Source organism: Bombus bifarius, unplaced genomic scaffold, assembly GCF_011952205.1.
Source record: "Bombus bifarius isolate JDL3187 unplaced genomic scaffold, Bbif_JDL3187 scf7180000007970, whole genome shotgun sequence".
NCBI lineage: Eukaryota > Metazoa > Arthropoda > Insecta > Hymenoptera > Apidae > Bombus > Bombus bifarius.
In genome coordinates, this window is record NW_022884356.1 from 716,552 (window position 1) to 741,895 (window position 25,344).

General features: G+C 35.6%; 2 protein-coding genes across 11 annotated transcripts in view; one reads left to right on the forward strand and one right to left on the reverse strand.

Annotated features, from left to right (window-relative positions):
- Positions 1-25,344, forward strand: part of LOC117213790 (potassium voltage-gated channel protein eag) — a 153,532-nt gene that overhangs the window by 115,715 nt on the left and 12,473 nt on the right. For 3 of the 10 annotated variants that reach the window (XM_033459453.1, XM_033459480.1, XM_033459460.1), the window contains exons 5-13: positions 2,172-2,229; positions 3,801-3,907; positions 11,280-11,548; positions 13,450-13,749; positions 14,657-14,925; positions 17,490-17,755; positions 18,439-18,724; positions 18,983-19,346; positions 25,221-25,336. In XM_033459453.1, the coding sequence (XP_033315344.1) occupies positions 2,172-2,229; positions 3,801-3,907; positions 11,280-11,548; positions 13,450-13,749; positions 14,657-14,925; positions 17,490-17,755; positions 18,439-18,724; positions 18,983-19,346; positions 25,221-25,336 (2,035 nt within the window). The remainder of the gene's footprint in view (positions 1-2,171; positions 2,230-3,800; positions 3,908-11,279; positions 11,549-13,449; positions 13,750-14,656; positions 14,926-17,489; positions 17,756-18,438; positions 18,725-18,982; positions 19,347-25,220; positions 25,337-25,344) is intronic. The other 7 variants (XM_033459500.1, XM_033459522.1, XM_033459514.1 and 4 more) reach the window with 5 other exon arrangements.
- On the reverse strand, positions 20,025-22,553 carry LOC117213840 (MTOR-associated protein MEAK7). Its single transcript, XM_033459541.1, has 2 exons — positions 22,261-22,553; positions 20,025-22,052 (listed from the first exon to the last, which is right to left on the reverse strand). The coding sequence occupies exon 2, from the start codon at positions 22,050-22,052 to the stop codon at positions 20,721-20,723; it is 1,332 nt and encodes a 443-aa protein (XP_033315432.1). The 5' UTR covers positions 22,261-22,553; the 3' UTR covers positions 20,025-20,720.

Genomic DNA, 25,344 nt, shown 5'->3' on the forward strand with positions numbered 1-25,344 from the left:
GGAGATCGATTAATCGGATAATACGGGGATTTGCATAAAGTTAGAGAAACAAGAAAAATAACGACGAAATTAAACGAAATAAAATTTTGAAATCGATCGTTTCACCGGACCTGGTAAGATTAACGTTAAAATTTTCATTGTGTAAAATTATTCATAGGAATCGTAATATTGCATTTACGTATAGTTGTATCGACGCTCGATAAACGTACGTTACGATAATAACAGGATAAGAAGCTGGAAGCAGTAGCAGGAGCCCGTGAAATTGGAATTTCACGGAAACGATATTTCATATGCACCAGCCTGACGTTTCATTCACGATTGACGACATTCTCAGTCACGACTCTTCTAACTCCTCTATTTTCCTTTATTTTCCATTTGTTACTTTTTTCTGATTCTCCGAGCTTTGTACGCCACTTTCGCGATCTGATATATCGGCCATTGAGATCGAAGCTTTCAGGCAAGTTGCGACCGTCGCCAACGAAATATCCTAAAACTTTAAAATTAACTTCGAAATCGAACGACCGACGCTGTATCGAAATTTGGAATATTTCCGAAGGACGCAAATTACGCGAAAATCTCAACTTTGGCACGGTGACGCGCGAAAGTTTCCGGATGGATCCTTTGTTTTACATTGCACAAGCGTTGCTTGCAAGAATTTTAACGCTAGAACCACCGATGGCAAAAGTGTGAAGTTTATACAAAAGCAGTGAAAAAGGACAGAAAAAGAATATATTGGGTTGGCAACTAAGTGGTTGTGGATTTTGTCATTAGATGGCATTGACAGAATCCGCAGTCACTTAATTGCCAACCCAATAACAAGAAAATACATAACGATGTATGTAATGTATTTTACAAAAAAAAGATCATAGCAGTCCTACAAATGGACAAATGCAGCGGCAAGCGTGGAATTTCTACGAGAAATGAAGAATTTTTTTTTATAGTCGATTATCTAAATATCGTTGATTAATGTTATATTGGATTGGCAACTAAGTGGTTGCGAATTTTGTCATTAGGTGGCGTTGACAAAATCCGCAATCACTTAGTTGCTAACTACGTAACAACAAACTTTAACGATACTATATTTAGTTATAGCGTTATCGACGCACGATAGAATTTGTAAAGTGTTTAAATTTGCCAAAATGGATATGTTCAGGTTTAAAATTGACGGTCGATCGCTAGAATAAAAGCGGGAAAAATCGCTTCTTGGTGATTTTTTGCCAATAAAAGCTACTTGTACAAAGTCGTGTAAAATGTTGTATGAACAAAAATCCAGCTGCAACTTCACCGTTTCGTGCTACGATTTTCAAACCGAATTTCGTGCCTGTCGTAACAAGGCTACAACAGCCAATGGTTAGAACGCCAGTTTCCCCATCAACGTTAATATTCTGCCACCGATCCTCGTCCGGTTTTAACTTTATCCAGATAATCGGAAAAATATGGTAACGCTTTCCACCTGCATCGAAGTTTCACGTACGCCTCGAATGGTACAGGATTTTCCACTGAAATTTCTCGTATTTTTCATAATCCAAAGCTGCTGCTATCCCATGTTTGACGAATTTACGAATTTATTCTTACGAATGGCATGTTCGAATAATGACCAGTTACGAGACAGACGTTGTTTTTCTTTTTAGAAAGAAATTCTCAATTTATGGTAGGAAATAACACACAACACAAGTTTCAAATAACATGAGACAGAAAGAATCTCAGACACGCGCGAGGAATATTCTTCGCCTTTTACCGTTTACTTTCGAGGGACGTCGTTGCACTGCAAATACCTCGATACATCGCTTTTGCAATGTAAAGCAAAAGATCTGTGGAGCAGCTTTCGCTATCGATGGTCCAGTTACGATTCGATTGAAATTCGCTTGCAACTCGCGAAAACGGATTTATCGGCGGTCGGTGCGATTGCTCGTTGAGCAAAAAAAAAAAAAAAAAAGAAACTCGACAGCGACCAGTAACGAGCTGAGATCGTGTCGAAAGGAATCCCAGACAGATTGAAACTCCAACGAATAATCCAACAAATGTAAAAGAAAAAAAAGAAAAATATAAACCCGCCCTCCTACGTTCTAGAGACGATCCTAGCGATCTCGTAGCGATCCTAGCGATCTTCTAGCGATCTCCTGACGATCCAGCCGTGCGAAATAACGAGAGTGATCGTGTTCTGTTTAAAGGTGCCCCACGAGGTATGTCTAGCTCAGGTTCGCAAAAGAGTGCTCGAAAAACCCACCAGTAAGTCACCCTCGAATCTAACTATAACAAAAACTATAACAAAACACCTAATTTATTATATATATATCTATAGTTTATATATATTTATACATAGATATATACGTAAATATAAGTATACAGTTAGACATATTAATATTCGGTAGAGTCTCCGTATTCGTTGCTTCGTATAGAAGACGATGATTTGGATATCGTGTTGCTTGTTGTACGAGAATATCAGATGTTTGTCGTAGCTTGAAAATACGTGTGAAAAATGTTCTCTTCTTAACGATAACGTTTAACCGTACGGATAGATTTTTCACGAAAATGAAATTGCCCTGTTGGTTTCGTAAATTGGGAAGAAAATGCTTGTGATCGAAGCATTTTCCTCTTTAAATCCTCCTCGAAATATGTGCTGCGATTGAGACTGATAATCGTGCAATTTCTCACTAACTTTTGTTTTAATTTATTTTTGATTTGTTATATTTATTTGAACTTATTTATTACGATATATTAAGTTGTCCGAAAAGTCTCTTTCGTTTCATAAAGTAATAATAAATGAACAACAATTTCTGTTTTTATTATTTTATTGAATTAGGTATGATCATGATTTCGCTATATTTCTATTATTATGTTCGTGCATAATTCAATAAACTAATATAAAAAAAATAATGTGTGTCTATTATTTTCTTATAAAACAAAAAAAACTTGTCGGACAACCCAATATCGTAAGTTGTCTGTTTGTCAAAATTGTTTCCCCCTTTCGTGTCACGTTAGACGCTCGGTGTGTCGCTAGTCGTGCGAGATAAATCTATTTCGCAATTCTAGCCATTTGTAAAGATTACTATGTGGATTATGTTACGGAGCGTAAATAAGCTTCCATGTGTTTCAGTGACGTAGAAATAAGACAATTTTTTCTTCAAAATCTATGGTTCGATCGATCTTATCAATTTTAGAAAGAAATTATTTATTGTACTTTGAAGTTGCTATGAATGGTTCGTATTCTCGTAAAATAAGCGATATTGTGTTTAACGCTAACCATAACAGGCCCGGTGAAATAATTGCTTCCAAAATTTAATTTAAAATGTCTCTTTTGTTCGTCTAACTTTATGTAAATTCTGACATTAACAAAAATAGGGAAATTGATTAATAAGATAACAACGACCAGTTTTAAAATTTAATTCCAAATTACACTTTCGTCGTTATTTTTTCCGCTTGTCTAACTGTACGTAAATTCTGACATTAACAAAAATTGAAAAATTGATTAATCAGATAACAACGACCGGTTTGAGAATTTAATTTTAAATTGCACCTTCGTCGTTATTTCTCCTCTAACTTTACGTAAATTCTGACATTAAAAAAAAACAGAAAAAATAACGATGAATGTACAATTTGAAATGAAATTTTCAAACCGGTCATTCGACCGGACCTGCTAACGTTAGTGTTAAATCATCTTCTCCTGTACGAAATTACCAATACAGAGTAAACATCATAACCGAATATCAATCGATGTGAGATAACTGTGTATCTACAGATATTGTATTAATGTACATTTCGAGGTATATTGTATACGATTGTTATACACCCATCTTTAGCCTGAACAAGAGACGACACACGTACAAGGATCGTCGAACGATCCCGGGACCAAGGGGCGGCCATATTGAGAGGACGCTATTCGACCTCCCACCTACTCTTGATTTCAGTTAATTCCCCCCTGAAATCTTTGTCCTAAGTACTAGACACACGTATTACAACACGTATCTATCGGCATTTTTGCCAGATTTTGTCCTTTTGCCAGCCAGGCGAACGACACGCCATTCTTTACGACGATTTATCTCCACGATTTATCATTTGTGTTTCTCTTTTCTCTACGATTTTTTTTTCTATGAATACTACTGTTCCGGATTTTAGTCGTTATTGCTTGGGTACAGTCTTTTTCCGTAGTAACGATTTTTTAGAAAACGATTTTTGGGAATGTTCAAGCTATTTTTCACGCGGAGATGATATCTGCACAGTATTGAAGAAATTTCTGTATTTTATTTTTAACGTTGTTCTTTTCGTCAACGAAATGGTAGTTTCGAGACGTTTTTACTTCGAGACGAACGTTTGGGAAATCTTATTCCCGTGGAAATCGCAAATTTTGGAAAGGGGAAATTTTGGAAGCGAAAGTCTGGACATTCCGAATTTCGGAAGTCATTTTGGAAAACCAAAGTTCCGCAGGAAAATCCGGGTTTCGCGAACCGCAAATTTTAAAGAATCCAAATTTTCCGGTTGTAGGTTTGAAATTTTGGGAAGATCGAATTTTGGAAAACCCGTGTTTCGAGAATCGCAAATTTAAAAAAAATCAAATTTTCCGGTAGTAGGTCTGAAATTTTGGGAAGCTCGAATTTTGGACATTGCGAAATTTTGAAAATCCGGGTTTCGAGAACCGAAAATTTAAAAAAACCCAAATTTTCTGGTAGTGGGTCTGAAATTTTGGGAAGCTCGAATTTTGGAAAAATTTTGGAAAATTCCAATTTCGGGAAATCCAGATTTTGCAAATACCGAATTTCGAGAATCCCAAATTTGTTGTCGACTCGGATTTCTAAAACATGCAAATTTTGAAAATCCAAAGTTTCGAAGAATCCCAAACTTTGAGAGTCCGATAATTTCCAAACTCTGAATACCGAAAGACCGGAATCTAAAAAATCCCAAATTTCGTCAATTTCAAACATACGAAATATTCTCGAAATACTCGAAAAATACTCGAAAATTTAGTCGCGAATATCGACGCGAAGAAACATATTCCTACTGTTCGTTTAACTTCTAACAATTCTACTCTTCGTTGCTACAAAAAAAAAAAGATTTTCATTGATTGCCAAACGATCGTTTCAATTTTCACAAAAATCGTAGCGGTGTCGTCGTGCAGAAAACAAGATCGTTGAACAATTATGGCGTTCACTTTTCTATAATCGATCGGGCAAAGTTCGCCAGGCACGTAGGCAAGCAGAGAGTAAGTTGGCCGTGTGTTTCGTCTTAATCGAGGCTATTGCGAGGTCGTTGTGATTAACGTTGACTATCTAAAAGGTGGCGAGCTCCAGTTCGTCACAATCGAAAACACTCGTAATTACCATTATTTAGCCGTAATATATAGGTGGCCCTTCGTAGACAAATGATATTTCCCTTTTGTTCAAAGAAACCATCTCGTGCGGGGTTTGTAATCGATTGGAAATTCGTTCGAACATCCGCGAAGATGAAATTCAACTGGACAAAATATCTGAAAATAATTCCACGACTGAGAATAACTCACTATCGTTGCTTGGCGGCGTCGATCGTGGCACTGCGCTTGAAATACGTACGTTTCAGAGAGGCTCTAAATTTTTAAAATGTACTTTCAAATGTATTTTCAAACTGTAAATTTCTCTAAATATGTAATTTGTCAATTTTTAACATAATGTAGCTGCCCTCTGACGCCAAACTCATGTAATTACATATATATATATATGTTGGCAACTAAGTGATTGCGAATTTTGTCGTTAGGTGGTATTAACAAAATCCGCAATCACTTAGTTGTCAACCTAATATATATTTATATAAAGAAATAAAATAAAAATAATATATATAATATTATGTAATACAAAGAAATATGCTATTATATGTATAATATTAGGTTATCCGGAAAGTGTCTTTCTTTCGCAAACTTGTTTTTTACAACAGTGCACCTTCATGCAAACGTGAAACCAAGTCTGTGAAATGTCATGGTGTTTATCTCAACAGAACAAAATGGATCGTACGTAATTCGACAAAATAATATAAAACAGAAAACGTGCGTCTATTATTTCCTCATAACAGGAAAGAAACTTTTCGGGTAACCTAACATAATATTAGGTTATCCGGAAAGTGTCTTTCTTTCGCAAACTTGTTTTTTACAACAGTGCACCTTCGTACAAACGTGAAACCAAGTCTGTGAAATGTCACGGTGTTTATCTTAACAGACCAAAATGGATCGTACGTAATTCGACAAATAATATAAAACAAAAAACGTTGTGCGTCTATTATTTCCTCATAAAGGGAAAGAAACTTTTCGGGCAACCTAATATATATATGGCGTGTCACGTGACGAAGACAGAGACAAGCAAAGCAGAGAAGTTGGCTAAAATTCGATAAAGGTGATGTGATTTTCTCAGCTGTGACATTAACGACGTCTAGCAGCGATCGTACGGAATGTTCAACGAATCGATGGTCACCGAAAGAATGAAATAAACGCCGGGTTTATTACGAAGCGTGGAAGGTGGAGATCGATGTGCGATTAATTTCAATACGTGTTTCAATAACATCGAAATATCGTGGAAACGAAGATTCGATGGAAATTATCGGAGAATGTACGACGTTTAAAACGATTGGTTATCGAAGTTCGGTTCGGTAAATTAAGTAACTGCGAAAATGATAAATCGTGGATGGCGAGCAGATCGATGAATGGAATATGCAAACGCGTTTAAACGACACGCAGATATCGAAGCGATAAGAATTTGATGGAAATCGTTGATTCGCGTGTCCCAAATTAAAAAAAAAATTAAAAAAGTACTCTTTGAAGGCGCGTGGAATTCTTTCATTTTTTTTCTTTTTTTTCTTCTTTTTCCCGAATGTCGATCGGCAAACCGAGTATATTTGGAAATATTAAAAAATCAGAAGCGAAGAAACTCGCGATGGAAAATTACAAATTTAAGGGGACGATAGGGAAAAAATTGATAAAAGTGTTCGCCAGACTGAAGGACATTTATCATTGCACGTCCTTGTCGTGGTAAAGACACGCATCGGCGTAGAATAAAAATTCGCAAATTTAAGAAATCGCATTTTTTCCTTTCGTTACGTTTTCGTACAATTTATCTTCTTCTCTTCACAGTCATCTTTTAATCGACTTAAAAACAGTGCTTAAAAATACTAACAAATCCGCACGAATACATTCGGAAATATCCATCGACTCTTGTGCAGTGTTTCTCTTAAAATGTTCTTTTCTTAATCTTCTTTTTTTTCATTTTATTTCTTTCTTCTGTTTTTTTCGTGAATGATCTTTTAACGTTTTTAACATCTGCCGATGGCCATCGATTTTCATCATTGCCACGAATTATTAATCATCGAACGAATATGTCTGTGACGTACAGACGTGCAGACGTAAATTTTCGTATTTTACGAGACTATTTATCGGTGGAGATCCTTACGGATCAATGAACCACGATATTTGATGTACAGAAGTGTCCATCCGTCTTGTAAAAAAATATATGAAACTTCCACTTGTATTGGAAATTGCTTTATTGAAAAGAATTGCTACATTGAGAGTCGTTCAAGTCGTTTCATAGAAACTACTGGGTTGGTAACTAAGTGATTGCGAATTTTGTCACTAGGTGGTATTGACAAAATCCGCAGTCACTTAGTTGTCAAGTCAATATTACGTTGAGAAATTGAATCGAATTTTATTTTTATTAGACGCGGACGATTATCTGAGTTAGTTTACCGAATCGTAAGAAATTGAAAGGAAGATCGAGTAATTGGCTCGTGAAAGAGAAAAGCTCGCGGACTGACCAAAGTTCCAATCGTAAAGGAAATGGAATTTAAGGTTGGATTACAAACCCTGTGCGGCCTACACGCACTAAAGCACCGCCGATTAGCCCCGAGCCAGCACTCAGTATCGCCAGGAACAGCCAAGTAGTGGTGGTACGAAAAATTCGAGCCATCAAAGACGAGGGAGCAAATATTTTTGCTTTTATAGTTGTAAATTGCACGTGTTGTATAGAATAAAAAGAAAAAAAAAAAAAAGAAGAAAATACATTCCTCTGGTCTTGGATGACTCGTTAGCTGCTTATTCTCGAGAAACTCAACCACCAGGGTGCGAATTACTCAAAGTTGGATGGTATAGGAACGTTAAAGAAATTATCAACAAGGTATACATTTGCTCTACCAAAAGGAAAATTGACATAGGCTCGCCAATGTAAAGACAAACTGTTGTAGCATTTCCGGTTTCCAATATTCGTTTCTCCCATTGTACCTGGCACTAAAAGAAGTGTAATTATTTGTTTAATGGTGAAACGTACACAAGGAATTGTAATTAAGACGAATATTAGGCACGAATTATTAGAAAATTTATATGAGAATTTCTGCAACTAATGTTCCTTCTTTTTTCTTTCACTTTCAGTTTAGTTTCTTCTTTGAACTGCATCGCCAATTTCTCTGATCAAACTACTTACTCACACACCACCAAACGATCGAGCACTGCTTGAAACAATGACGAATTTTGAAACGGATGTTTTGGATGTTTTGGATATTTTGGATGTTCTGGATGTTTTGGATGTGCGTGGCGGATGATTCATTCACAGTGGTTCAACTCGCTTTTGCATGTACAATATTCGGGCTGCTGGATGTTTGAAATTCGCTGGATATGAAATTCGCGAAACGCGGCATCTATCGGAATTTTCAACGTTTGCGATTGGCAAAATTTAAGATTTCCAAAATCTGGGATCTTCGTAACTGGAGATATCCAAGACGTGAATTTTCGGAAATCAAGAATTTGTACAGCGCCTGGAATTTTTGAAATTTCACGTTTTTGAAGATTGAACTTGTTTAGATCTGTTTCCGAAATTTTGGATTTCTAAAATTTTGATATTTTCAACATGTGAAACTTACAAAAGATTTGCAATTTCTAAAATTAAAACTTCCCATCTGGAATTTTCAACATTTGGTATTTCCAACATTTAAAATTGACAAAACGAAAGATATCTGAAATTTGGAATTCCAAAAATTGGAAATTTCCAAGACTTAAAATTTTCAGATTTAAAGATTGCCAACATCTGGAATTTTCAAAGTTTGAAACTTCCAGAACTTGGAATTTTCAAAATTTGGATTTCCAAACATTGGAATTTCAAAAATTGGAAATTTCCAAGACCTGAAGTTTTCAGATTTAAAGATTGCCAACATCTAGAATTTTCAAAGTTTGAAACTTCCAGAACTTGAATTTTCAAAATTTGGATTTCCAAATATTGGAATTTCAAAAATTGGAAATTTCCAAGACTTAAAATTTTCAGATTTAAAGATTGCCAACATCTGTAATTTTCAAAGTTTGAAACTTCCAGAACTTGGAATTTTCAAAATTTGGATTTCCAAACATTGGAATTTCAAAAATTGGAAATTTCCAAGACCTGAAGTTTTCAGATTTAAAGATTGCCAACATCTAGAATTTTCAAAGTTTGAAACTTCCAGAACTTGAATTTTCAAAATTTGGATTTCCAAACATTGGAATTTTCAAAATTTGGATTTCCAAACATTGGAATTTCAAAAATTCGAAATTTCCAAGACCTAAAATTCCCAAAATTAAAAATTCTCAACATCTGGCATTCTCGAACTTTGGCATGTTCAACACTTGAGATCTCCCAAATTTGGGTTTCTGAAAATTGGAGTTTCAAAAATTGGAAATTTCCAGGACCTAAAATTCCCAACATGTGGAATTCTCGAATTTTGTAATATTCAAGATGATGCTCTTGAGATCTCCAAAATTTAATATTTCCTACTAATTGAGTAGCTGCAAAAATTTGCAATTTCCAACACATTTGAAATTACCAGAATTTGAAATTTCGCTGACATTTTCAAACCTAATCGAATGAATTCAACCCTAAATTTCGTATATTTCTGCAGCTGTAATTTTTTCCCTAATCACTGTGGCTAAATCATGCGCAGTGCACATACAATGTGCAAAAGTATAAATTCACCTTAATGACACACGAATGAACGCACTCCACACACACGACATTCGAATGGTGGCATGAGTTCACATTTATTACAATGGATTAGTTATACAGCACACTCTGATCATTTTATCGATGCTTTGTTCCAGCTATTTAGTACTTCGAACATTTAATTTCCAATTAGTTATAATTAAACTACGATAATCATTGTATTCGAAATATCTAAGTAGTATAGTAATGGTCATATATTCACCAATTCAAATGAATCGTATTCACTAATTGTAAATCGCATTGTATGTGCTTGTTAGTATTTAGATGATTGCTTCTTGAATGCTCGTAGCATGATGGATAATGAATAATAAACGTGTCTTGCAGGAAGGATTATTTGATTTATGTACAATGTTCCTATTTTTCAAAGAAGCAGAAGTAAAGGAAATAGTTATATATTTTTTCTTCTTTCTTCTTTTTTCTTTTTTTTTTTTTTTTTTTACTGTTATAAAGGACTTGAGTGAGTTTGGCTATAAAAATATAAAATTTTGTGTCACATTACATAGATTTCATTCTTGTTAAAGGAAGACAAGAGAAAAAGGAAGGGAAAGGAAGAAAGGAGTGAGAAAATGAAAAGCAGAGTGAAGAAATAGAAGGGGAGGAAGAGAAGAGAAAGAAGAGAAAAATGGGGAAGAAAGGAAGAGAGAGAGAGAGAGAGAGAGAGATAGAAAAGAAGGAAGGAGAAAAAGAAAAGAAACCTCATTCGGATTAGTCAAATTACTTGAATTCAAGCAACTTGGAATAATTGGATTTGATGAGAACGATTTTCAAGTTAAGTATTATGGATATGAACCCGTTATTTAGGTTTCCATTAGGATACTACAGGCTGTTTGAATTCAAGCAATCTGTCTAATCCCAACAAAGTTAAAGGGAAGGAACAGAGAAAGAAACCAAAAGAAAGAAGGTAAAAGTAAAAGAAGCGTGGCCAGAGAAGAAAAGAAGAAAAGAAGAAAGACAGGCAAAAGAAAGGAAGGAAGATACGCAATGAAAGAAAGAAAGAAGGAAAGAAAAAAAGAAAATGGATAAAAATAAACACATTGCAAAACTCGTATTAAAAATAATATTTAATGTCTCTCTAATAAAAGAAAAAAATAAAAAAGAAATATTTAACATGCCCGATAGAAAAGAGCCTTCCTGCAAGGTAGCCAATTATATCTTAATATCCACTGTACAAAAGGCAAATACTTAGCTAATTAGGTTGACCACAATGTACCAATTAGTCAAGGATAGAAACAGATACATAGAATGTAATTATCGAATCGCAATTAGCCAACGAATGACGCTTTTCTCCGTTCTGTTGTTGCGGACATATAGAAACACCACTATGGCTGCTTCTACAAATAGCGCCAATAAAAAACGAACGGGACCTGGTGGTCCTGTTCCTGTTGACCTTCCGGGACATCACTGCCCTGAAGCAGCCAATCGAGGCGGACGACAGCAAGGGTGGCCTCTCCAAGTTCGCCAAACTCGCCAGATCGGTCACCAGGTCGAGATCTGTTCTTGTATCACAATTCAGCTCCCATCTGCCCGCCCTCAAGGATACCGCGTTGCCAACCACCGCGAAGCAATCACATTTAGCTCATGTAAGATATCTTACTGATTCCTTAGTAGGAGTTTTACTAAATTAGTTGATCGATCTATCTAATTTACAAGTTTCTCGTTTTCGATGAAAGGCAGACCTTCAGAGTCGTTAACAAATTGTCAATCATTGTGGAAATCCACATCTTTACGAATAATATTCTATCTGCTTTTTCATTCCTGAATTAATCCTTGTAATTTACCTAATTATTTTTTAAGTCACTGAACTGTGGATCTTTATGGAAATTCAGATTTTTATGAGCAATATTCCTCTACTTTTTCATTTGTTAATTATTCCTTATTCTTTTTAATTTACCTGGCCGTTTTTCAAGTCACTGAAGTGTCTGGATCTTTGTGGAAATTCACATTCTTATGAGTAATATTCCCTTTTTCTTTTTTAATCTGTTAATTAATCCTTGTAATTTACCTAATTATTTTCTAAGCCACTGAACTGTGGATCTTTATGGAAATTCAGATTTTTATGAGCAATATTCCTCTACTTTTTCATTTGTTAATTATTCCTTATTCTTTTTAATTTACCTAGTCATTTTTCAAGTCACTGAACTGTGTGGATTTTTGTGAAAATTCACATTTTTATGAGCAATATTTCTCTCCTTTTTAATTTATTAATTGTTCCTTATTCTTCCTAATTTACCTAGTCGTTCTTCAGTCACTGAACTGTGTGATCTTTGTGAAAATTCACATTCTTATGAGTAATATTCCCTTTTTCTTTTTTAATCTGTCAATTAATTCTTGTAATTTGGCTAATTATTTTCACTGAACTGTGGATCTTCATGGAAATTCACACTTTTATTAGTTAATTTGTTAATTAATCCTTGTAACTTGCCTAGTCATTTTTAAAGCCGTCCAACTGTCAATCTTTACAGAAATTCATATTTTTATAAGTAACGTTTCACTCCTTTTCAATCAATCAATTAATCCTTATTACTTACCTAATCATTCTCAAAGTCACTGAGTCGTGTTTCTTTATAGAAATTCATATTCTTATAAATACAAATTAACCTTTGAAGACTATCACAACGGTTGTCATAGACCCTGTACATTTTTACATTTTTACTTCTTTAAACTTCCCATAAATGCATAAGCACAGTCATAGTCTTTGTTCAGTACAATCAACAAAATATTCAAGTTACTGAATGTACATTAAAATGCTGAAACTCTATACAACAGTTTCAATTGTCAGAGAGTTTGGACTTTGAAATTTGAAATTTTTACAACTAATTGCAAATCGATTAATCAACCCCAGAACAACCAATTAATTAACTCAATCGCATGCAATTCTTTCTGAACTTCTAACTTGGGTCATCCTGCACTCTATCCAAGCCAGCGAATATAAAAATAAATAAAGTAAATAACAATCATAATAACATTGCATCTAATCATTTTAGCTAAAAAGTCCTGCCACTTTATTCGGTAAGCTGTTTCGATTTTGATTTTGTCACTCGCACCAACTACCATTTGTATCCGAACGTGTCTGATGAAGATTTACTCGCGTTGGAGATTCGTTCCCGTTTCGAAGAGATTTGCATGGAAATGTTAACGGGTTCGCAGACCATTTGTACGTGTTCGAGATTGCTGGATTATTGTAATCGTCAATATTTAAATGCATGAGCTGTGCTGCGTTTATCGCCTGATTTCAAGCCCCTGAAACGTTTATCAAAATTCAAAGCCTGTCTGTAAGCAACAGCAGGAGCATAGAGAAAGAAGAGAGATAAAACTCGTTGTTAAATTCACAAGCAAAAGAAGAAGAGAATTTTAACTCGAAAATCGAAAGGTAGTAAAATTAATCATTAAATATTTCGTAAAAATATTCCTTCATTTTCTTTCATTTCTGTGAAACAATGCATAATCGATGCATAACGCTAATATAATTTTCATTTTTCAGATGATGTCCTTAAGCGGCGACGTGATGCCGCAGTACAGACAAGAGGCACCAAAGACCCCGCCGCACATTTTGTTACATTACTGCGCGTTCAAGGCGATCTGGGACTGGATCATTTTATGTTTGACCTTTTACACGGCCATCATGGTGCCCTACAACGTCGCGTTCAAAAACAAGACCAGCGAGGACGTGTCCCTGCTGGTCGTCGACAGCATCGTCGACGTCATATTCTTCATCGACATTGTCCTCAATTTTCACACCACGTTCGTTGGACCTGGTGGCGAGGTGGTGTCTGACCCCAAGGTACAAATATCCTCGCAAAACCAAAAACACCATGAAAAACCGGTTTGGTTTGGCTTGACAATTGATCATTAGCCCAAGGTACATATCTGCAGTTTAACCGCGACTTTTATAGAAAATAGGGTTTCTATAGAGAAAAGTAGAGGTCATGTAAGTACGGAAATGCGTGGAGAACGAATAAATGTATTAAATACAATGTTATACTCCGACCGATAAACGTTACCTTTCAAATGGATAATTCCATAATTGTAGACAAAAGTGCGTTAACTGTTACACTCGTCAAAGGTTTGTTCGTCGATTTCGTTGTGTAAAAGGTCCTTGTGATTCTACGCCAGATTCTATTTTGCATTGTTTTAGCGTAAAATCAGAGAAGTGAGAATCCTCCGGCTGCTTTCAGGTTCCCATCGTTGCACGCGAAAGCTCATACATTAGCAACATTATTCACTTTTATGTAAAAGTTCGCTTTGAAATTATCCCTCTTCTTCTTCTCTTTTTCCCTAGCGGCTAGCTGTTGAAAAATCTATGGATACTGAAATACATTGCAACGTTATCTTTAATTTCAAACTATGAAATTTTCCAATTCCGAGGAATTTTAAAGTGTAGGATTTGCCAAGTTGGAAAAATGTCAAATTTCCATGTACCGCGATCTATTTCAACAATGTCGTGGTATCAGAGGATAGCTATCATCGAAGAATTCTCTAGATATTCTCAGGGATTCATCCGGACAAAGTTAAAACTGGGAATCTAGACCATTGGTGAAAATTGTGTCAAGTCATTTTTCTTTACCATTGTTTTCTGTCACGTGGCAAAAATATCTTTTACGATTGTTCTCGCCTCTGTGTGCTTCACTTGCTCTCAGAACAACTCGTTATAAGACTTTGTCTAATGTAATTTTCCATTAAAACGACAGGTGATCAGAATGAACTACCTAAAGTCGTGGTTCATCATCGATCTTCTGAGCTGCCTGCCGTACGACGTGTTCAACGCGTTCGACCACGACGAGGACGGCATAGGGAGCCTGTTTTCGGCTCTCAAGGTGGTCAGATTGCTTCGTCTTGGTCGAGTGGTTCGGAAACTAGACCGGTATCTGGAGTATGGAGCCGCGATGCTCATTCTACTGCTCTGTTTCTACATGTTGGTTGCTCACTGGCTGGCCTGTGTCTGGTACGTCACTTTAAGGTGATTTTACCCTGCCCACACACAAAAAGGTAACACGGCTGCGGCAGGATTGACGGCTAAATCAAACCTTAGACGTCGTTATCCCTACCCCCTCCCCGATTTTCTCAACCTAACATTTTCCATCAAGTGCTACCTAGACACAAATAGAGATATACATACATGGACATACACACATATACAGAACATGTACACGTGCACACACAGGATATGCCGTGCCGCTTTTACAAAACAGCATAGCACTCTCGTTCCGCCGGGAATTGTGCAAAAGATATCATAATCTCGATCTACTTTTATTTTGTCTAAAAAAAGTGGAACATTCCCGAAAGGAATCAGTTTGCCATGGCTTCTAGAATAGTAACGAGAGCTAACTGGGTCATCCTGAAGATTTGTGTCAAAAGAATATATTTTTTCTGACATTTAATATACTTTTATTTATTTATTTATTTATTTTTTAGTAATCGTCGTTATGTTCTGTACAATTTATTCCAACGTGATATACAAGATGCATCTGAGGAGTGTTTCAAGACTATAGTTACTTCAAAAGCACTTAAAGACTGTATGAAGATCATCCAAAGATATCAAGATGGTATTAGAATAGAAGATATTCATTAGATCGACAAGATAATTGGAATTTGATATTACAATCCTTATGCTAATGTCTAAAATGTATCAAAAATAGTAGCATTAATATTAGTGAATGAAGATACCGAATTTCAAGGCAGAAGTACTTTTGTTCTAGAAGCTTATATTATTCAGAAGAATTATATTATTGGTATTGGTAAACGGAGATACTGAATTTTAGCACAGAAGTATTTTTGTTCTAAAAGCTTATATTATTCAGAAGTATTATAGTACTGGTATTGGTAAACGAAGATACTGAATTTTAAGATAGAAGTACTTTTATGCTAAAAGCTTGTATTATTCAAAAATAATGAAAAGGTTCAGGATGACCCGATATCTGCGATATGCAGCGAATACAGGGCAGAGATCGATCAGCCACACAATCGAAAAAGAAAAAGAACGCGAAGAAACGTCGCATTAAAACTGCTGCTGCCTAGTTCCTTCACCTCGCTTCTTAATTATTTTCGCTTCTTCCCCGCTCGAAGCGGCATAAACGAAGTAGCGCTTCAAACTAACGTTGCCTCCTCTTTGAAGATGACGAGGACAGAAGAGAAAGAGAGAGAGAGAGAAAGAGAGAGTACGAAAGAGCGAGTGAAAGAGAAAGAGAGTACAGAAGAGAAAAATATGGAGAAAAAAGGAGGCTTGTTCTCGAGTGCAAGAGAATAAAGTCGACGACGATGCTAACCTTCCGCTCGTTTCCTCGACAAAGAGCCTCCGTGTCCTTTAGACGTTCTCCATCGTCGAATCGACGATCACGGGAAACCACGAACGTAACAGAAGCTCTTTCGCTCGAAACGCTATTATCTTCTGTTGGCGAACCGTCCTCGTTTCCAAAAGAAGCTTCGAGTGTTTGACCGTGGTCCTTCTTGCCAGATATTTTTTCGTTCCAAAGAATAGCCAAAAGAGAAAAAAGTGAGACAGGAAGCAGAGAAAGAAAAGTGGAAGAACAGTTACGAAATGGAAGCAAGGATAACGGTCAAGACTAAAGAGGAACGTGGAGAGAGAACGCTTTTCAACACGAATCTTAGCCAACCAAAAAGCATGCGTGCTTCTTTCACGCGTCCTCAGAGAACCCTATTCGCCTTTTATTTGTACAGGGTGTTTCCAATTTTTCTGAGAAAACTGCAACAGTATAATGAGATAGAAGATAAAAACGTTAATTGAAGAAAATAGTTACATATTACTAGTTAAAATACTTTATCTACATTTTTCATTGTTCAAGGTAGTATCGAGGTACTTGCAGATCCCCATGTGTTTTACTTAGCGAGTAAAGTTATACTGTACAGGCTGTATTATAAAATGATGAGCAAATATTTTGAATATTTATTCTTATTAATTGTGATATAATTTTGATTTAATAAATGTTAAAATTGATATTATTTATTATAGTATTTTGAACAAGTGACGACAATAAATCTTCAATTTTCTTCACTTTTAACTATGAAAAATGTTATATATGAAGTTGTGCTGTAAATTCTTGACTACTATTTTGAAAATGTGCTTATGCTATTGTAGGAGATTTAGAGATAGGACAATGTAATGTGTTCAAAATGTATGGAATACTTAAAGTATTGCTTATAGTATTATATCTCTTAGAGGATACAAATTTCTATCCAAGTTTTGTTCCCTTAATTGTTCCTTCACGAAAATATAAATTCACAACTACATTTGTGCTCATATTTGCGAAGATAAGATCTCTTTCTTGAATCATCGAATACTAATTATGTATTAGTATAATATAAGATTGACAACTTCGTAAAAAGTACGGTTGGATTAATTTGCCTTCTGAGAGGCTCATTTGTAAATCCTGTCTCAGCAATTTATCCAGGAAAATTGAAAACACTCTGTATATTTCTATTATATTTTATAGCCTGTATTAGAGAATGTAAAATGGTAGAAAGATGAATATGACGAGAATAATAAGAAGGGTTGTTGGGTTAAAGGTACTCGATAGGAAGGTCGGACGCGGACAACGGAGTCCAGTATTCCTGGCTGTGGAAGCTGGCGAACGTCACCCAGTCACCGTACAGCTATCTGTGGACCAATACCAGCACCGCACCGGAACTAATCGCAGGACCGTCCAGGAGAACCATGTATGTCACTGCATTGTACTTCACAATGACCTGCATGACCTCCGTGGGCTTTGGCAACGTCGCCGCCGAGACCGACAACGAGAAGATTTTTACCATCTGCATGATGATCATTGCCGGTATGATTTTTCAATTTTTTCCTTTTATTCCTTAATTGGAGTTTACGAAGTACTTACTTTACTAAAATCAGTTTATCTTTTTAAGGTATCCAATTGGTAATAAAATTTTTGTATCCTCAAGAGCGAATGTTGGGATTGTAAAGAACCTAACCTCAATCTAAATGGAGATTTCTTTTACTTACTAAATATTATACAAGAAATGTTAGATTTTTTGGATAGTTCACATATTTTTGCCTTTTTACCTCTGTGACTTCTTAATTTTAAAATGCCTTCGCTTTTCTCATAAATGCATCAGTATTCATAATCTGATTACCACTTTCAGACTTTTAGAGGAAGGAGATTGTGCAAAATTTAATTCCACAAATTTTCACGAGTTTGCACAGAGTGTATCGGTTTTAATTTGGAATACCTACGTCGTGCGGTTCTCTCACAAATAGTTTTAGACGTAATATCCGTTTTAGCATACTTATCTCTCGGGTCACGACAAACACGAATTTGCAACTACTCTCTACCGGACTAGTTTGTGAACTTTCGAGCACCTTAGAATTTTATTTGAAAGTCAAAGAGTTTAAATCGGTGTCTTCCTGACTGACAATCAGGCGTTATCGTTTTAGCTAATTTATCGTTGTCAAATTCTATTTGAATTGATCTATAAATCTGTAAAATTGTTCGATTGTTTGCAGCTCTGTTGTACGCCACGATCTTCGGTCACGTGACTACGATCATCCAACAGATGACATCGGCCACGGCCAAATATCACGACATGCTGAACAACGTGAGGGAGTTCATGAAGCTGCACGAGGTGCCGAAGGCGCTTAGCGAACGCGTGATGGATTACGTGGTGAGCACCTGGGCGATGACCAAGGGCCTAGACACCGACAAGGTACTTAACTATTGCCCCAAGGATATGAAGGCGGATATCTGCGTTCATCTGAACAGGAAGGTCTTCAACGAACACCCTGCATTTAGGCAAGCTTCGTCACTCTTCTTAGATTTTAGTGTATTCTTGCATAGAGATGTCCTTATGTGGCGCGTATAACCTAACAAAATTTTCCCTGCAATGTACAATTAATTATATACCTAAGCCATTCGTTTTTGAGAAATTGTACAGTACTCATGTATCTTTTATCGATATGTCTTGATTTTTGTAATCCTTATATCATGACTTGTAATTATAATGATTTATAATTAATATGTACAATCATATTTATACACTTTTGTCTTCAGATTGGCCTCCGATGGCTGCCTCCGCGCTCTGGCGATGCATTTCACGATGTCCCACAGCGCGCCAGGCGATCTATTGTATCACACAGGCGAGTCTATCGATTCGTTGTGCTTCATCGTGACCGGAAGTCTCGAGGTGATACAGGATGACGAGGTCGTGGCGATCCTCGGCAAGGGTGACGTGTTCGGCGACAGCTTCTGGACAAACCCGTCCGTAGGACAAAGCGCTGCCAATGTTCGAGCTCTTACTTACTGTGATCTCCACACGATCAAGAGGGATCGGTTGCTGGAGGTGTTGGATTTTTATCAGGCTTTCGCCAATTCTTTTGCCAGGAACCTCGTTCTGACTTACAACCTTAGCCATCGGGTGAGTGTTTCTTAAATTTTGCTTTCATTTTTATTTTTGTTTTGTTTTATTGATTATTTCAGACGTACTTAATTTACAGATTAAGTGCTGCTGTTTGTTTATTTCAGATGTAAAATTCGTTTGAAATTTTAAATATCTTTCCATATTGTTTTAAATAACTTCTTTACAGAATTTGTAATTTTCCTGAGTTTATAAATTGCCAATTTGAAGCATTGATGATATCGTAAGTTGCCAATTTGGAATTTTGGTCCTCTTTCTCTCAAAAATTTCTTATTTTAACTTTTGATGGCTTAGAATTTAACTTTGATTATCTTAAGGATCGTTATTTTTTTATCTTGGGGATTTCAAAGTCAATAAGTGGAATTAGTGATTCCAAAAATCACGAATTGGAAATTTCAGTCAGGGAAAAAATTACTAATTTCAAATATAGGCAAGTTTAAAAATTGCCAAAATTTCAAATCACGGTAATTTTTTAAAAATTGCTAGTTTAAAATTTTGTGATTTTAAGAGCCACTAATTTGAAGTTCCGAGTATCTTCAAAATAGTTAATTTGAAATTCTATTTTCGAAGATTGCTATTTTGAAATTTGCCAAATTGAAATATTAGATGATTAAAAAGATTCAAATTGATTTGCAATAAAGAAAGGTAAAGAGTGAAGGGTAAAGAAAAGATTTGAAATCTCGAGGTTTCAATTCTTTATTGAACTCTTAGCATTATACTGAACAGCAGTGCAATGTTTGCTCTTTGGCTTTGTTCTCTCAACAGAACAGAGGGAACATTGACCGCCAGCCGACTCATATACGAATAACACACACAGTCTTATGTAACAATAGTAATGAATATGTGTTGTACAAGTTTCTCCTCGTCGATAGACTTTATTCAGCATATCAAGAAGTCCGATTAAAAATGATTGATGACTCACCAGGCACTAGATAATAGGCATTCGAAAAACACAGCAACTCGTACGGTATAATATTTTTTTCATTTCTTTTTTCTCTGTATATATATATATTTGTTTTAATATTGCTCCATCGATGGTAGAGTCAATTTGAAATGACATTAGTACGAGAGATCAGGCCGTTACAGGGAAATGAAATTTTTTTTCAAAAAGATCAGCTAGCAAACAATCAGAAGAAAATGCTTGAAGAACGAGATTGTTGATCATCTTTTTTAATAACTATTAATATTATTCTGTTGAAACAATTCCACGAAAACTAGAGAATCATCTTTTTTTTCTATTTTTTCATTTACAGGTATTGCATTATACAATGACCTCCTTTTGTTTCTACAAAGCTGATACAGTTTTGAATAGCCTGATATGTTTTCCTTTTTTCCTCTTTTCCATACTATCTCAACAAATGTCTAATATCACAATTACTCCTTCTTTTCTCTCAATCCGTCACTGTACATCTTGCGACCAGACATCTCTAATATGACTCTTGAGGTAGAATCTTGATCCAAAACTGACCTTGCGTTTTGTTCTTCTTCTTCGACTTCTGGAATAGGACCGACACCCCAAACCTCACAGTGTTTAATCCTAAAATTCTCCTTGCCACTGAGTTGCACATAATTCTGGAAGGTTGTGCAGGACAAGCTTGATTTTCCAGTTCCATATTCACAGTCCAGCCATAAACCTGGATAATTCAACTGTCCTCCCATGAGCAGCCCATTAGGCATAGTTTGTTGATGAAGATTTAAGTACTGGAAATGGTTGTTGTAACCAGTGCAAGGAAATGTAAGTATATCTGGTTCAAGTTTGAATAAGAAGGAAGATTGGTTTCCAATGAAATTTGGTCCAATTCTCCAACTATCAGAGGCAAAACCTCCAAACACGTGGTCATCGGTGTCCTGAAGAATTAAAATAGTCGATCCTTGCATGGTGATTCTTCCAAGCATAGTGGAAAATGATTCTCCATGCACTTGACTGGAAAATAAAAATCTCCATTCGTTGCGAAGCTCATGAGGCAAACTGAGATTTAAGAACAGAACATCGCCCAATCCCAGAATGCTTGGGAAATGTGGTATATTCTCCAAACCCTTGCAACCTGGCAAGAGGTTCAAATCGTTTATTCTACTGCTTGCATTCTTGTCTCCCTTTTTCTGAGAAACCAAGAAAAGGCACTGAAAAACGTGCGATTGTATGATATTGAAAGTAGTTGTTGTAGAGAACCAGTTCTCTACTTGTTCGGTGGTCAGTGTCTCACCATGTTTGACTAGATCTACGCACAAACTTCTGGATCTCATCCCTATTCTCCTAGTGTTTACTGTGCAGCCAATGCTGCTCCATGTTAAGTAGTGTGCATTCCCAGAGTTTTTTTGTAGTCTCAAGTAGGAATTAATGGTGGCTTGAAGATATTGAAGGAACGTTGTAGTGGGTATTTCATGTTTCTGCTCCTCTTCCGAGAAGCCATTGAAAATCAGGCTAGTCCTCTCCTCCGGACTGCCACGTATGGCAAACACATACAATCTCCCAAAATTCTCTCCGTTTATGGCAGACACTCTCTTTCCTGGTTCATGACAGAGGAACCTTACTACAAATTGCAGTAGTACATCATCCAAATGACTGGACCAGTGTTTGAATATATCTTCGCGTTTTATAGAGCCTGAACTCCGGGACATGGACTTGAACAGATTCTCCACCAAGGTCAGCTCCTCCGCGGAGAGGATATTCGCGGATGAAGCAGAACGGCTCGAACCATGACCCATCTGAAACAAATCGATTACTTTCAGAAAAATCGTTCCATACAACTGTCAAAAAATAAAGAAAACATTCTTGTGTAAACATATGACTATCAAACAATCGATCTACTTTGCATATTTTCCAATTCATTGCTATTTACGATAATATACGTCGCTAGATTTAGAAATCACTGGTAATCGTAAGAAATTGGAGAAAAAATAAGGATTTACAAACCTTTCGAACGCGAGGAGTACTTTCCACATCAATCCATATACGTCAGTTTTCCCAGTGAAAACTTCGATTCGACACGAATCACGGTAATAGAAGTACGCAAGTACGCGTACTTTCTTTCAGAATGGATCACCAAGCATCTGAAAGAAAGTTCCGAAACGGAACTCGTGCGGTCCGGGAGCTTCCCCGAGCCGACACAATAAATAAGATATTTTGAGGTTAGTCGCAAGTGCAAGTAACCTGCTACTAGTGCGCTCACGGTGCGCCTATCGACTGCTCTACTCGCGCATGTGCAGAGTAAAGTTAAACGAAACCTCCCACCCTTAACCTGCAACTTTCTATCCGGAAAAAAGGAAATAGCAGGGGAGCGTCGCTTTCCCGGCGTTAGAAACTGGATTACCTGAAAAAATTCAATTACCCAAGTTATCTACGTTTTATTCCAGTAAAGGAATATTAAAACATAGAGAGTTATTACATACTGAAATTACCTACGTTGATTTCGTTTCTTAATAAGCTTAACGAACGAAGATCATCTCGCATCTCCGGAAACGTTAGTTGTGTTCAAAGAATCTGAGAATCGAAGCATCCTTGTAGGAAACACTGTAAGTGCTAAAAATCAAATTTCTTTAGGACAAAGAGAAAAAGTTAGCTGACTTTAGTATTTCGAAATTTCATTTGTTTATAGATAGAGATATATATTTACAGAAGCCAAACTAATCAACTCCACTTTTTATTAATTTCTTCAGTCTGTTATATGAGTATACGAGTAATATCTGATTCTCATACTTCCGTTAGTTTACTTATCGCAAGAAAATCACGCGAATAGTGATAAATCTCAAGGTAAATTTAAAAAAAGGCGTTTTTAATATCGTCACTATCCTGTACTTTTCAATTGATAGAGTTGATTAATGTGACTTCTGAACTGCTCAATCATAAGAAATGTATTAAAAGATCTTTTTATTTTTTTACATTTATTCACCATCATTCATGAAAAAGAAAATTATACTTGTAGAGAACTCTGTATTTACCACCTTTTAATTGTAAAGAAAACTAAATATGCCATTCATTTTTAAATTTACAAATCCTATAAGTATAGTAAATTAAAAATATATTTATTTAATACGTTCCTTTCATTTTCGAGTAGAATGCATTACAAAAGCGTATTTTAAAATATTCCAAGTGATATTTGATGTACACATATTTTAACATCGTTTGAAGTAGCACTTAAGTGTTCTTTACTCGTTCGTGCTACCTATTAGCATTACTGTTAACTGCAATACTTGAAAAGTAGGGTTATTTAAGTGAAATGAATTCGTCAAATTCGTTTATAAACAATTTTTAAACGATTTATATTTGAAAACAGATTAATTATCATAATTCAGTAGTGTGTGTGTATTATTCTATTCCTGCAAGTTATTTTGCTATTTATTTTATCGATACTTATGTAATATATCGCTACTGACTTAAATAACCTTACCATAAGGTTATTCGAAGCATTTTCTCGTTTTTCATAGTTTTCTTGCTGGACTTAAAGTAAGTATATACATGACATTCTTTCGTTATTATATTGAAGATTAATGGTGTTTCTTAATATACAAGTTTGATTACTCTGTGCAGAGATTTACTTACTATACTGCAGTATGTATTCCCATTGGCAAGTAAAACATTTTTTATTAGGAAATAGGCAAAAATTGTTTAATTTTGACACTTGTGTTTTGTATAAGGATGCTTCGATTATTTCGATAGTTTTATATATATGATGTGGAAGCGTAAGGACGATTATTAACACTCGAATAATGGTCACCTACATAGCAAGGGGTGTAAAAAAGCCGATAAAGGGTCCAACGCGTTCTAGACCATTAATAATAGCAAAGGAGCGACTCGAGAGCATAAATAATTGTTCCGGGCCCCATAAATAATCGCTCGTCGTTCCAACTGCGCCGTGTCGTTCATCCTGATTAATTACGCCGAGCATACTGCGTCCCATAACGAATTCCATACTCTGCAAATGTTGCAGAAAATGCAAGAAAATACAAGATGTAAGAAAATATTAGAAAGTATAGGATGATTCGCAAGCTAATTGATACACACTGGATCATGAATGTATTTGAACACATACCATGAAAAACATTTATGTCCATATTGTATATACTATACATATATCTTGAGATTTCATTATTATTATCATAACGAGATACAAATATCATATTGATAAAATTTCAAACCAATCTGAAATTGTATACATTTGTTTACATAAAACAGATTACATATGGATATATCAAGACATATTATATGTTATGTATATATCGTATGTGTTATGTAAAACATTTTGAAATTTCATTAACGCAATAATGAGATAACACTGCCGTGATTATATTGATACAATTTCAAGACAATCTGAACTTGTACATCTTGTATGTATTAGATAAAACGGATTATTACTACACGTGTTATGTAAAACATTTTGAGGTTATGTAATCATAGTAATGAGACGAGACTGTTACGATTATATTTGTCAAATCTGCAATCAACGTGAAGATGTAGGTAAAAGTTAATTAATAAAAAAAGATATTTGTTTCGATATTTGTTACATTAGTAAAAAGAAACTTGTATATAATATGAATAATATATTAACAATAGTCTTAAATATACAATTAGTACTAAAGACAGTTTCATTGTTATATTGTAGTTTATTAATATAGCGAATAATCGATTGTTTAAATACTTTTGTGACTCCTGCAGAATATATATTTCTATCAAATATTTGTTTAATTTTCTGCATGTATTTTCAGATTCGTCTCAAACTTTACCAATGCAGTCGTAATAGTCGAGTCTGGAATTTTCAACTGTTTCATGTAACACATATAATATGTTCCATGGATATCGAAATACTTTCGTGAGCTAGTGTACTTGTTATTATGCTTATTTAAGCGCGTAAAATGGAATCGAATCATTTTGTGCAGCTGATCTTCCGGAAGGTAGCGGATGTCCGTCGAGAAAAGGAGCTGGCTGAAAGGAGGAAAAACGAGCCGCAGTTAGATCAAGCTCAGGATCACCTGGTGCGCAAAATTTTCTCGAGGTAGGGAC

What these genes read in the sequence shown, in the direction of transcription:
- LOC117213840 (XM_033459541.1), bottom strand. Translation starts at nt 22,052, where the DNA reads ATGGGTCATGGTTCGAGCCGTTCTGCTTCATCCGCGAATATCCTCTCC.